At 41.0% G+C, this 15,249-nt stretch overlaps 1 protein-coding gene across 1 annotated transcript in view; it reads right to left on the bottom strand.

The window, feature by feature from the left end:
* LOC126248117 (katanin p60 ATPase-containing subunit A-like 1) overlaps positions 1-15,249 on the bottom strand; it is a 112,339-nt gene that overhangs the window by 52,344 nt on the left and 44,746 nt on the right. The window contains exons 5-7 of the mRNA XM_049948796.1: positions 7,903-8,092; positions 7,735-7,825; positions 7,526-7,647 (exon numbers count right to left, since the gene is read on the bottom strand). Of these exons, the coding sequence (XP_049804753.1) occupies positions 7,526-7,647; positions 7,735-7,825; positions 7,903-8,092 (403 nt within the window). The remainder of the gene's footprint in view (positions 1-7,525; positions 7,648-7,734; positions 7,826-7,902; positions 8,093-15,249) is intronic.

Below are 15,249 nucleotides of genomic sequence, written 5' to 3'. Positions count from 1 at the left end.
ACATTTATTGTTACAATTGTTGTTATCTTGGAACAATAAAAATTTCTATAATGTGAAAGTGGCAAACAAAGTGTGATCTTCATTTCCATTTATTATTTGTTGAGTTATTTCTTTCATTACTTCACTTTTATTAGTCTTGAATTCGCTGAAAGATATGCCAATCAATAACAATGGAAGGAAGGAGAGCTTGATGGTGTAATACAATGAGATATACTGTTTTATTATAATTCGCCATCAGTCAAATTTTCTTTGCACTGTGGAGAAATCGGAGAGCATCTTTGTATACTCGCTCCAGGGTGTTGACAATATCCATGACATCATCAATAAATGGCAGGATTCGACAAGTGTCACGGCTTACTTTTTCCAAGATCATGCTGAATGGTATTGGCACCAATCCAATCCATTTTTAACACAATGGTGGTGATAGTTGTGGTGATAGTTGGTTGCCAAACCTTACTTAACAAAACTTCCTGGCAGATTAAAACTGTGTGCCCGACTGAGACTCGAACTCGGGACCTTTGCCTTTCGCGTGCTTCGGTAGCTCAGTTGGTAGAGCACTTGCCCGCGAAAGGCAAAGGTGCCGAGTTTGAGTCTCGGTCGGGCACACAGTTTTAATCTGCCAGGAAGTTTCATATCAGCGCACACTCCGCTGCAGAGTGAAAATCTCATTCTGGAAACGTCCCCCAGGCTGTGGCTAAGCCATGTCTCCGCAATATCCTTTCTTTCAGGAGTGCTAGTTCTGCAAGGTTCGCAGGAGAGCTTCTGTAAAGTTTGGAAGGTAGGAGACGAGGTACTGGCAGAAGTAAAGCTGTGAGTACCGGCCGTGAGTCGTGCTTCGGTAGCTCAGTTGGTAGAGCACTTGCCTGCGAAAGGCAAAGGTCCCGAGTTCGAGTCTCGGTCGGGCACACAGTTTTAATCTGCCAGGAAGTTTCATATCAGCGCACACTCCGCTGCAGAGTGAAAATCTCATTCTGGAAACGTCCCCCAGGCTGTGGCTAAGCCATGTCTCCGCAATATCCTTTCTTTCAGGAGTGCTAGTTCTGCAAGGTTCGCAGGAGAGCTTCTGTAAAGTTTGGAAGGTAGGAGACGAGGTACTGGCAGAAGTAAAGCTGTGAGTACCGGCCGTGAGTCGTGCTTCGGTAGCTCAGTTGGTAGAGCACTTGCCCGCGAAAGGCAAAGGTCCCGAGTTCGAGTCTCGGTCGGGCACACAGTTTTAATCTGCCAGGAAGTTTCATATCAGCGCACACTCCGCTGCAGAGTGAAAATCTCATTCTGGAAACGTCCCCCAGGCTGTGGCTAAGCCATGTCTCCGCAATATCCTTTCTTTCAGGAGTGCTAGTTCTGCAAGGTTCGCAGGAGAGCTTCTGTAAAGTTTGGAAGGTAGGAGACGAGGTACTGGCAGAAGTAAAGCTGTGAGTACCGGCAGTGAGTCGTGCTTCGGTAGCTCAGTTGGTAGAGCACTTGCCCGCGAAAGGCAAAGGTCCCGAGTTCGAGTCTCGGTCGGGCACACAGTTTTAATCTGCCAGGAAGTTTCATATCAGCGCACACTCCGCTGCAGAGTGAAAATCTCATTCTGGAAACGTCCCCCAGGCTGTGGCTAAGCCATGTCTCCGCAATATCCTTTCTTTCAGGAGTGCTAGTTCTGCAAGGTTCGCAGGAGAGCTTCTGTAAAGTTTGGAAGGTAGGAGACGAGGTACTGGCAGAAGTAAAGCTGTGAGTACCGGCAGTGAGTCGTGCTTCGGTAGCTCAGTTGGTAGAGCACTTGCCCGCGAAAGGCAAAGGTCCCGAGTTCGAGTCTCGGTCGGGCACACAGTTTTAATCTGCCAGGAAGTTTCATATCAGCGCACACTCCGCTGCAGAGTGAAAATCTCATTCTGGCTTACTTAACAAGTTTATCTACAATACCAATCTGCAATTAGTTGGATGTTTTTTCGGCAGGATGTCAAATTCCTTTAATGTTTTCCATAAAATTGAGTGGTAAATGCTGACATAAACTTTACTGGGAAGACACATAATTAATTCTTATGATTCTGTAGTGTAGCTTGGTGGCTCTGTAGTACAGACAACAGACAAAGGTTTTGGATATGATCCCAGCTCAGTCCTCCACTATCAGACAGTGACCAAAGTGCTAAACAGAGGTTGATAGCACCACAGACCCCTTTCTTACGCCAGCCACATGACGAAGCAAGACTGACTGACTATCCTGGTGCCAAGGGCCGTATTTATGGTGGTGCAGGGACCCCGGGTAGCAATTCCCACTGAGCGAGCGAGCTACCTTGTCCAGGTGCCAAATTCTTATTGCATTTATACAATCAGGAGCTCACTCCAGTCATTGCTATGCTGCAGTCACCGTCTGCGCCAACGTCCTTGCCCTGGATCCTGCAGCGTGGCCTCTCTACAAAAGATGTGGCCAGAATAGTGATGTGGACCAGGCAAATGCCCAGTGGGCAGAACATTTACAAATGGGCATTTGCCCAGGAATTTTCCCAAAGCAGTTTTAAATGCCCAAAAGCTGGACATTTATTAAAAGTACTTTTTAAAGTTTTTCTGCTAGAATGTATAATTTAACAATTAAAATAAAGGATGGAATGATAGTCTCAATACTAAAAATTAGTAAACGTTTATGCTTAAATCCATGTAGTCATTCATTGCCTTTATTACTAAAAATGCAAGGAAAGAAGATAGAATCTTTTTTTTTTTTTTTTTTTTTTTTTTTTTTTTTTTTTTTTTTTTTTTTTTTTTTTTTTTTTACCAGCATTTCAACTTGCTATACCAAGGAAAGCCATGTGTCACTGACTGCTACTTACCATTTACCCTGAAGAGCCAAAGGAACTGGTACACCTCCCTTAAATCTTGTGAGACCCCCCCCCCCCCCCCCCGAGCACACAGAAGTGAAGCAACATGAAATGGCATGCACTCTACTAATGTCTGAAGTAGTGCTGGAGGGAACTGATACCATGAATCCTGCAGGGCTGTCCATAAATCCGAAGGAGTAAAGGGGAGTGGAGATGTCTTCTGAACAGCACATTGCAAGGCTTCCCAGATATACTCAATAATTTTCATGTCTGGGGAGTTTGGTGACCAAAGGAAGTGTTTAAACTCAGAAGAGTGTTCCTGGAGGTACTCTGTAGTAACTCTGGATGTGTGGTGTGCCGCATTGTCCAGATGGAGCCCAAGTCCGTCAGAATGAACAAAGGACATGAATGGATGCAGGTGATCAGACAGGATGCTTACATATGTGTCATCTCTCAGAATTGTATCTAGTCGTATCAGGGGTCCCGTATCACTTCAACTGGCCATGCCCCACACCATTACAGAGCCTCCACCGGCTTGAACAGTCCCCTGCTGACATGCAGGCTCCGCGGAGTTATGAGGTTGTCTCCATATCCGTGCACGTCCACCTGCTCAATACAATCTGAAACGAGACTTGTCTAACCAGGCAACATGTTTCCAGTCCTCAACAGTCCAATGTTGGTGTTGACGGGCCCAGGCAAGGCATAAAGCTTTGTGTTGTGCAGTCATCAAGGGTGCATGAGTGGGCCTTTGACTCCGAAAGCCCATATCGATAATGTTTCATTGAATAGTTCGCACGCTGGCACTTGATGGCCCAACATTGAAATCTGCAGCAATTTGTGGAAGGGTTGCACTTCTGTCATGTTGAACAATTCTCTTCAGTTCTCATTGGTCCTGTTCTTGCAGGACCATTTTCTGACCACAGTGATGTAGGAGATTTGATGTTTTACCGGATTCCCAATATTCATGGTACACTCATGAAATGGTAGTATGGAAAAATCCCCATTTCGTCACTATCTCGGAGGTACTGCGTCCCATCGCTCATGCACCGACAGCAACACCATGTTCAAACTCACTTAAATCTTGATAACCTGCCATTGTAGCAGCAATAACTGATCTAACAGCTGCGCCAGACACTTGTTGTCTTATATAGGTGCTGCCGACTGCAGCGCCGTATCCTGACTGTTTTCGTATGTTTGTATTTGAATACGCATGCCTATATCAGTTATTTTGGTGCTTCAGTATAATGCTACCTGTTCTACTCTTCGCTCTCTGTTGCACTACACACACACACACACACACACACACACACACACACACACACACACACACACACAGTCCTTAGGTCATTGCTTTGTGATGTAACATGCTTTAGAATCCATCTAAAATCTCTGAATGTTATTGAAGAATGATTACTGATAACAAAATTATAGCTGAATGTATTGAACAGCTGGCATGTGTTTCTTAATGATAAATTTATTCTTAAAAAGTAAGCTTTATTGTGTAGTTTTCTGTTCCGCTCCTTTATCTACTTTCATATGACGGCACTGCTGTAAGGATTAAATTAGAACACTAACATGAAAAGGATTACTAACAAGGAATCGATGTGCACCTGGCAGCTAATCATCTTGATCCAGCAGTACCATGTAAGTAACCTGAAGCCTAGCGAAATGCTTGATCCAATAAGCTTTGTTTGTGGCACAGCAAAGAACACATATTAAATGTTATTCAGGTTACAGAGAGCTTGGCTGACAATAGGGACAAACATGGGATTTGGTCCAGATAATTCCTGTGGGAAGGAGCAGGTCCTAACCCTCAGGAAGATAAAAATCATCGTGTAAATGCCTTTATTGTGGTGGTGATGTTTAAGAGGAACTTGTGAATCGGAAGAAGTTGCTGTTAAAATTCAGAGCACATCAGTTACATCTGCTAATACAGAGCTTTCCTTCAGCACTTTTGGATGAATCCACAGTATAAAAAACTCATATCAGACAAATGCAAAACTTATCTACCTTTCCTATAAATGGAAGCTGATAAATGGCGCAGTAACACGACATAAGCCTGTTTACCTAAGGAAAAACCCATACCTAACTGTCCAAGCGCAGACAAAATGGAAAGGTACCCAGTAGTCAGTGAGAAATCAGATTCAGGAGAATCGGAGGCAGAGTGGGAACATCACGATTTTTCTTCAGCTTATGAAGATCAAGAAACTGATTGACAACAATTTTTTATTTTTTGTAGTAGTATACTATAAATAAAAATACTACCTACACTAGTTATTAATACACTCATGCTCATAAATTAAGGATAATGCTGATACATGGTGAAACAACGCTCTGGTGGGCGGTTTGTGGGTTTAAATCACCTCGGGGTATGACCATGCGGTTCATTTGACCTGTGGTCGTCGCAAGGTGGCGCTGGCAGCAGTCCACATACGCGGAGATGTATTGGTGCATGTCAGAGTACGGTTCAGCGAGTAAGTGTGCAGACGTTTTCAGACATGGTAATAGTGACTGTGTGTTGAAAATGGCTCAAAGAACACGTATTGATGACGTTATGAGGGGTAGAGTACTTGGGCAACTGGAGGCTGGTCAAACACAGCAGGTCGTAGCACGGGCCCTCCGTGTGTCACAAAGTGTGATCTCTAGATTATGTCAACGATTCCGGCAGACAGGAAACATGTACAGGCACTACAGTACGGGACGTCCACAGTGAAAAAACACCACAAGAAGACCGATATCTCACCATCAGTGCCCGCAAACGGCCACAGTGTACTGCAGGTAGCATTGCTCTGGACCTTACTGCAGGCACTGGAACAGCTGTCTCCAGACACACAGTCTACAGATGACTGAACAGACATGGTTTATTCACCTGGAGACCTGCAATGTGCATTCCACTGACCCCTGGTCACAGGAAAGCCCATAAAGCCTGGTGTCAAGAACACAGTACATGGTCATTGGAACAGTGGTCCCAGGTTATGTTCACGGACGAGTCCAGGTATAGTCTGAACAGTGAGTCTTGCCGGGTTTTCATCTGGTATGAACCAGGAACCAGATACCAACCTCTTAATGTCCATGAAAGGGACCTGTATAGGGGTCATGGTTTGATGGTGTGGGGTGGGATTATGATTGGTGCATGTACACCCCTGTATGTCTTTGACAGAGGAACTGTAACAGGTCAGGTGTATCGGGACGTCATTTTGCACCAGTATGTCTGCCTTTTCAGGGGTGCAGTGGGTCCCCACCTTCCTCCTGATGGATGATAACGCACGGCCCCACCGAGCTGCCATCATGGAGGAGAGTATCTTGAAACAGAAGATATCAGGCGGATGGAGTGGCCTGCCTGTTCTCCAGACCTAAGCCCCATTGAGCACGTCTGGGATGCTCTCGATCGACATATTGCTGCATGTCTTTAAACCCCTAGGACACTTGAGGAGCTCCGACAGGCACTGACGCAAGAATGGGAGGCTATACCCCAGCAGCTGCTCGACCACCCGATCCATAATATGCCAACCCGTTGTGCAGCCTGTGTATGTGTGCATGGTGATCATATCCCACATTGATGCCGGGGTACATGCGCAGGAAACAGTGGCGTTTTGTAGCACACGTGTTTCGGGACAGTTTTCTCAGCTTATCACCGATACCGTGGACTTACAGATCTGTGTCATGTGTGTTCCCTATGTGCCTATGCTATTAGTGCCAGTTTTGTGTAGTGCCGCGTTGTGTGGCACCACATTTTGCAATTATCCTTAGTTTATGAGCATGAGTGTATAAACTATTTCAAAAATTACTTTCAAACAGGAGTGTTGTTTTCCTTTTTTTTATTATGCACTACCTCACGAATTTCTCTCATAAAGATGTAAAAAGTTATGTTTACAGTCCAATTTATTTCCCCTAATAACTCTTGCCAACTCCCAAGCAACTTTTTCAATTTGGTTGCCCAACCACTATAGAAGCAGTGTTGCAAAACACCTGTTCCAATGCAAAACATCATTTTAAAAGTGCTGCTTATCAATTACTATTTAAAATTCATAAATGCCAAGGCATTTTACACCACTAGGCCCCTACAGGAAGACTTATTCTTGATTTCATAATATTTCTGTGATTGCCTGCTGTTCGGTCTCGCGGGACATAAAACATGCTTGCTTGAAATGTAGATTAACTGTTCCGGATTGTGTCGTTAGATTTAGAATTTCTATCCGACTTTGCCATTTTCCTACATGTGTTGTAAACTTTCAACAAACTTAGTTATTTTTCCATGTGATTCAACAACTTTACTACGACTGTGTTTATCTGAAGTGTGTTAAGAAGTTACGATCAGAGCTGTTTTCCTATCATTTAGAGCCGAGGCTTAGTATGGCACTTTGCTTTCCTCATTGCCAGACAGCTGCATTATTTTTATGGTCTATTCAGAAGACTTCACTAGGGTTTTTCCTCCTACTACAATAGTTCAAAATTCTACAACTGTTTTCTCCTTACAGGGGTTGAAAGATGGTGCTTAATCAATCAAATTTAAATTGTTTCATGATCCCCAAGATTTGATGTTATTAAGCTGAACTATTTCTCTCAATTCAAAACACTTTGTTTATTTGTTTATACATGGGCTATTTACTTGTGTGCTGCCTACAGCTGAAACTTCAGTCTGTCTACTTACATGTACTCACAGGAACACGACACCTTTCGCCAAATACAAGCAAACGTTTGCATGTATCCACAAGTGCACACACACCTACCTTGAAAAAATCTGGCATCCACATTGGTAATACCACTGCTTCCTCTAATAACCTTTTGGCTTCAGCAAGATCTGCGATATCATCCCAATGGATATTAGGATTTTTCTGCAAAATATCATGCTCTGAAAGAACAGTTAATTACATATAAAGTCCAGTTGCACAGTGGAAACTAAGAATAAGTAATTACACATTTCTTTTACAGATCATACCAAGCATTTCCACAAGATCTCTATCATAACCACTACTTTCAAACTTCCTTTCTTCTTCTACTGGTGTTTCCTTCTCATTATCACCCTTTTCCTGTAACAAAAATATATTTCTTTGATTATATGTGAAACAAACAATCAACGAATACCATATCTACACATAACACATACCTTATTTTCTATTTTCTTTTCGTCCTTCTTCCCCACTTTCGTTTTTTCATCTTTTTTCACACCTTTAGTATCAGGTTTTCTTGACAAAGTACTACTACTGCCAGGATTAATATTAGCTTTGCTACTTCGTGCTGTAGGCCGGCCAGTGTCTTTCTTTGCATTTCTGATATTTTTTGTTGACTGTGGCATTCTGAAAATTAGTTTGGATATTATGAAAGGATGAATTTTGCTGTATTTATTCTCTAGAAAATGTAGACTGTTTATCATACATATTTCATTTCTGTAAAAGGCATACAAATACCTTTAGAAAAGACTTCCTAACACTTAAATTTATATTTGACTACCTTGCTCACTGTCACTACTTCTGTAGCATTATAGCCATTGGTGAGCCTTGGCTTCATCAGATATTTTCCTCCATGAGTCGCAGTTTTTTCCATTCCCGGACACCCATGTTGGTGAAATGATCTAACACATCATCAATCCACCCTTTTCTAGGTCTCCCTTTCTGTCTAGCAGCATGTATCATAGCTTCTATTATTTTCTTTTGTATCCTGTGCTCCGCCATTCTCTCGACATGTTCTCTAGCCATCATATTAATTGTGATTTAACAAATTTGACAATATCTCTTCCTTGCATTAATGCCTAAAGCTAAGGAGTATAGCGTATCCTTCAGCCTTCTTCCTCCTTTATTGCGCCATATATTTTATTTAGTACTTTTCACTAAAAGGTTCTTAGAATGTTTGTGTTGTCTTTTGCCAGCATCAGCATTTCTGACCCATATGTGATAACTGATTGAACGAGGGAGTTATATAAGGGGCATTCAAATGAAACCCGGTCACTAGTGTAAAGTAACGGTAACGATTTTATTAACTCAAAAATGTAGTTGTACACAGTACACATACTCAAAAATAGTCACCAAAACTGTTGGCACATTTATCCCATAGCAACACTAGCCGGTTGATTCCATCCTTGAAGAAGCTGTCACATCCAGGCCTTGACCCAGTCACACTCTTAGTTGTCTGTTGCGAATCTATGTGCGCGAATAATTTGTTTTAGAGGTCCAAACATATGAAAGTCACACAGTGAAAGGTCGGGACTCTATGGTGGATGTTCCAGCATTTCCCACCGAAACTGCTGCAATGTCGTCTTCACTGCATAGGCCGTGTTTGGGAGGGCATTATCATGCAGGAGGATAATGCCATTGGAAAACATGCCTTGGTGTTTTGACTTGATGGCTCGTCTAAGGTTCTGTAAAGTGGCTTGATAACACTGGGCACTGATGGTGGTTCCTCGTCCCAGGAACTCTACAAGCTGTGGACCCTTGTGGTCAAAACAGAAGGACATCATGACCTTACCAGAGCTGGTGTGCACGGCGTTTGATTTCTGTGGTGATGGTGAAGAATTTCCACTGCTTGCTCTGACGCTTGCTTTCCAGTTCAAAATGGTGACACCATGTTTCGTCACCTGTGACAATACGCAACAGAAAGCCGTGTTCCTCCTCATGGTAACATTGCAGATGACTCAAAGACAGCACCATTTGAGTATTGCGCTGTTCAGTGGCCAGTTGGGGGTAACCCACTGCACACAGATTGTTTGGAAGTTCAAGTGTTGATTCATTATGGTGTAGGCGGTGCCCATTCTAATACCCAGTAACCGATGGATCTCGTCTACAATGATTCTGCAGTTGTTCAAGACTAAAGCATTCACTTTTGCAATCATTTCTAGTGTGATGACACGATGAGCGTGTCCAGGACGATCATCATCTTCCAGTGACTTGCGCCCCTCAAGGAATAGTTTTCGCCATTCCACAACACTTGAATGACTCAGACTGTACTAACCGTACACAGCCTTCATTCGTCGATACATTTCACGGCCTCCAACTCCCTCTGCCGCCAAAAATAAAATCAATCCTTACTGTTCCCGCTTACTTGCCTGCATGTTCGGTAGTGGACGATAACTTGTGTGACCATCTTCTCTTCGGCCCCACAATTATGTAGTGCCACCTTACATCTAAGGCAAAGGTAGATGCACTAACCAGGTTTCATTTGAATGAACTTCATATATTGGGAGTTTTGTTAAAAGAATAACAAGGCTGTTTCTGAAGAGTTATACATTTGCAAAGTAAGCTCTGTCCCCTACTTGTATTCTTTCCCTTATAGCCTTTCCAATGCTGTTATTTGATATTAAGGCTCCCAAGTAACTAAAAGAGGACACTACTTTGAAACATTTCCCAGTTATATTTAGAGCTTTTGGGAAATATGTAAACATAGCAATATTTCTGAATAGAGACCATCACCTGCTGTCATTATATGTTGTGTGTTAGTAGGTGACATACCATTGTAAACTATAATCAACCTTTCCCTATTAAGAGGGAAATTGCAACCCTTTTCCCATCTAGACCTGAGTACTTCCAAAACTTTAGCAATACTACTGTAATTTCTCATCTATTTTATCCCTGATACATTTACATGTTACTTCCAGGTTGTTGTTGTGGTCTTCAGTCTGAAGCCTGGTTTGATGCAGCTTTTCCTGTCAGTCTACCCTGTGCAAGCCTCTTCATCTCTGAATAACTTCTGCATTCAACATCCATTTGGACTTGCCGACTGTGTTCAAGCCTCTGTCTCCCTCAACAATTTTTAACCTCCACACTTCCTTTCATTATCAAATTTACAATTTCTTAATGTCTCAGGATTAACTGAACCCTTCTTATAGTCAAGCTGAGCCACGAGTTTCTTTTTTTCTTAGTTTGATTCAGCCACTCCTCATTAGTTATTTGATCTACCTACCTAATTTTCAACATTCTTCTGTAGCACCTCATTTCAAAATTTCTCCTTATCTGAACTGCTTATTATCCACATTTCACTTCTGTATGAGGATACATTCCATACAAATACCTCCTGAGAGACCCTCCAAACACACTTCAACTTACATTTGACTAGCTTACTCCTGTCACTCATCATAACAAAACTACTGATCTGTGAGCACAGCTATGGGTAACAGCTAGCAATCTATACATACTCCCCTGATTTGTGATCACAGCCACGGGCAACAGCTGGTCATCTATACATACTCCCCAAGTCACTGACCTCCATGCCTGCATCATTACTGCACCATCTTAGGGGTTGATTTTTTTCATTTCCATTTTTCTAGTACCCATGTTCTTCCTCAGGGTTCAAATGTCATAAAAATCAGTTAAGCAGCTTACTTGAGATAATATAACAGGCATAGTTATTTTCACCTTTATAATATTAATATGTATGTCAAAAAACTTCTGTTTTTCAGAAATGCTTTTCTTGCTGTCACCATCCGAATTTTATATGCACCCTACTTCAAACATCATCAGTTATTTTGACACCCAAACTCTGATTACTTTCTTTATCACATTTTGTAATCTATTTAGCTATAATATACAATCATAAAGAGTGAAATACTAATGGACCTAATGCAACAGCTCTATCCCTACTGGCACACCTGTTGTCACCAGCCGTGAACACCACTCAAAGTTGTAGACGAACTGTTCTCTACACTACAGCCTTTCTCCAAAGGTTGGGGCCTTACAAGGTTAGCAGGAAAGTCTCTGTGGTGTATGGAATAGATTGGAAAAAGCCTTATGAAGCTTTAAGTTAATCCATGAAGTACACCCTGATAGTTTGGCCATGGCCTGCAGACAAAAGCAGATATGCTAATTCTATTCTCAGTGCAGAACACAGTTAATCAACACTCATGACTATTTGCCTAGTTCAGCCACTCAGAAGTAGATAAATGAGTGTGGCAAATGACCACACTTAAAGAACAGTAAATCACACCAATTTTAACAACATTACTCTTCTTCTAGTTTTAGGGCTTACACAAGTGTGCTACAAGAGCACATTTCCATCTAGGTAGAATGCTAAAACTAGAACACAATCCCTAAATTTAGTAAGTTTCTCTAGTCTTTAACTGTTGACTGTTCATTTTTGTTTCTTATTTCCATTACCAAAACAATCACATATTACTATTAGTTAAGATGTAGCAAACTTGTCCCTGAGAGAAAAGAAATTTGTAGGAAACATACCATGCTATTCACCAATTACATTTATGTTTTAACAAATGAATATTAAAAACTTTAAAATTTTATTGGTCTCCAAAAGACAACATAAAAAAATTACTTCAAGGTGTAGTTCGGGTCATGGGACAATAACAAGTAAATTAGTGATTTGTACGCAATCTTTAGATGACACAAATGTGCAGTACACACTTTAAGAGTAAGTTTCTATTATGAAAACATACTGGAAGACAGACTCATTTGTTACAGCACAATGGGCATTCTGGAATGAATTCAATGTGTGTGATGATCCAACAAAGGCAACAATTTTGTCAGTTGTAAGGAAATTGGTGTACTAAACAGTGACAGGGGAAAACATAGACCATCACTGAGTGCAGAGGTTATTGATAATGCTTGACAATGCTTGGAGAACTCGCAAGGAAATCATTGCGCCGACTAAGCCAGGAGACTGGCATTTTGTATGGCACATGTCAGAGAGCTGTGAGGAAATTGGCACTGTGACCATACAGATTGTCCATGATGGAAGCACTGCAATAAACAGACACTGAGTTAAAAAAAAATCCTTGTCCATACATTTCCTCTATAACCTGGCTTCCATTTGAGGTATGGTTCTATAGGTCCGGTTACATCAACACATAAAACAGCACATACTGCACTGGTGTAAACCCCAATATCATCCACGAAACACCACTGCATGATGAAAAGGTTGGAGTGTGGTGTATGGTGGCAGCTTCCAGGATTGTTGTTGGCTCCATTTTCTCTGCTACAACTGTAGACACTACAGTTTATATGAGCATCTTCAATACATTCGTGGATCAGCTGGATGACGTCAAACTTACGGTAGGTTATTTCCAATGAGATGGAACACTGAGTCACAACTCTAATTCTTTCATGCAACTTGTTACCAGTTTCTTTGGTGACTGAATGGTCTCATAAAATTGTGGCCCCCATGACCTACCCCCCTCCCTCACCCCCCTCCCCTCCCCTCCCTCTCAGATTTTTTCTTGTGAGGGGGTATCTTGAAAGCCGAGAGTACAAGAATAGACCATGGACAACTGGAGAACTCCATGAGGCCACTACATATGAAATAAGCACCACTGGTAAAGATAGAAAGTCATAGAATATGGTGAAGCTAGTACAGTTGGGCATTGATGCTGGCGGAGGGCACTTCCAACATTTGCTGTGAGGACTATGTATGTTTGTATGTATTATATGTAGTCTCCCACTTGTGTATTATCATTTCCCTGAATTACAAATGTGCCCCATCATTGGTTTAAGTGTTGTGACTCATTAAAATAGTTCAGGTTTATATGGAGCACACTATATTCGAAAATAAAAGAAAATCTACCACCATTCAATGCAGGTAGTTTTATACACATTTTGGCCATTTAACTTACTGTGTGAAAGAGCAAGCAAAAACTGTATCTGAAACTCTCACTGAAAGGTTAAGATTTAGAATTAACTCAGATCTCTTGTCAGAGGACCATTTTGTCTCGTACCTTTCTGTACTCTAGGAGATATTCATCATGTAGAGTGGGTGGTGAAAAGTATTTGTTGCTTGAATATTTTTATCTTCAAGCAAAGTGGGTGATGAAAGCTATTTGTTGCTAGAATATTTTTATGTTTGTGATAAATCTGAATTATGTTCGCAAGAAGAGAATGCAATTTGTGTTTTGTCTTCTCTCTTTATATTTAACTCCTCCTAAAGCCCCAATGCACCTCCTGAATACAAAGAATGTATTTAGAATTCAGTATTATTTCAACATTTTATAAATATAAGGTTGAATAACACCAGACGGCTTCTGAATTGAAAACCAAAAAAACGAGTACTTCATTAAATCATGAGGCATAAACATCAGATGAAAATATTAAAATGACTGAAGCAGACCTGAACAAAAGAGTTTGTTTCTAATTAAAATAAGATTACTTTTTCAGATTTGATTTGAGTGACACATTCTTTAAGACAGATTTCATCAACACTTACAACAGATCAAGATGGAATCTTTCCATCTCCACCTACTGCAATCCTAATAACAATAATTATATTTTTTTTTCTTAATTTTCATCTAACTCTTGATATCCACATCATATACATGCCAAAACATGTTTAGATATTGTTCAGGCCCTATTTCACGTATGATGTTGTTGTTGTTGTGGTCTTCAGTCCTGAGACTGGTTTGATGCAGCTCTCCATGCTACTCTATCCTGTGCAAGCTTCATCTCCCAGTACTTACTGCAACCTACATCCTTCTGAATCTGCTTAGTGTATTCATCTCTTTGTCTCCCTCTACGAGTTTTACCCTCCACGCTGCCCTCCAATGCTAAATTTGTGATCCCTTGATGCCTCAAAACATGTCCTACCAACCGGTCCCTTCTTTTTGTCAAGTTGTGCCACAAACTCCTCTTCTCCCCAATTCTATTCAATACCTCCTCATTAGTTATGTGATCTACCCATCTAATCTTCAGCATTCTTCTGTAGTACCACATTTCGAAAGCTTCTATTCTCTTCTTGTCCAAACTATTTATCGTCCATGTTTCACTTCCATACATGGCTACACTCCATACAAATACTTTCAGAAACTACTTCCTGACACTTAAATCTATACTCAATGTTAACAAATTTCTCTTCTTCAGAAACGCTTTCCTTGCCACTGCCACTCTACATTTTATATCCTCTCTACTTTGACCATCATCAATTATTTTGCTCTCCAAATAGCAAAACTCCTTTACTACTTTAAGTGTCTCATTTCCTAATCTAATTCCCTCCGCATCACCTGATTTAATTTGACTAAATTCCATTATCCTCGTTTTGCTTTTGTTGATGTTCACCTTATATCCTCCTTTCAAGACACTGTCCATTCCGTTCAACTGCTCTTCCAAGTCCTTTGCTGTCTCTGACAGAATTACAATGTCATCGGCAAACCTCAAAGTTTTTATTTCTTCTCCATGGATTTACTTCACGTATATTCATATGATAATTTTCAATACAGTGATTACAATGATGTATTTGTTTTTTTTCTGGATATCATATCAAGAGTAATTAATAACTGAAATTATTACCATAGCAGATAATTGTATACTTTGACTGAGCTAATAAGTGATCTTGGAAATACTGACTCCTACTATTAGAAATCTAAGACTCCAGACTTCGTTTAACATGTTGTAATTTTTCTGAAACTAATCAATTTAAAACAATTAGTACTGAAGTTTGCATTCACTTGCAATTACTGTTGCCTTTAGTGTCATTATACTGATTTAGTTTCTGACTTTACCATTATACTCTCACTGCCCAAACTTCTCTC

The sequence above is a fragment of the Schistocerca nitens genome, chromosome 3, assembly GCF_023898315.1.
Source record: "Schistocerca nitens isolate TAMUIC-IGC-003100 chromosome 3, iqSchNite1.1, whole genome shotgun sequence".
Classification (NCBI taxonomy): domain Eukaryota; kingdom Metazoa; phylum Arthropoda; class Insecta; order Orthoptera; family Acrididae; genus Schistocerca; species Schistocerca nitens.
Note: the sequence above shows the minus strand (reverse complement) of the source record. Positions and strands in the feature narration are given on the sequence as shown.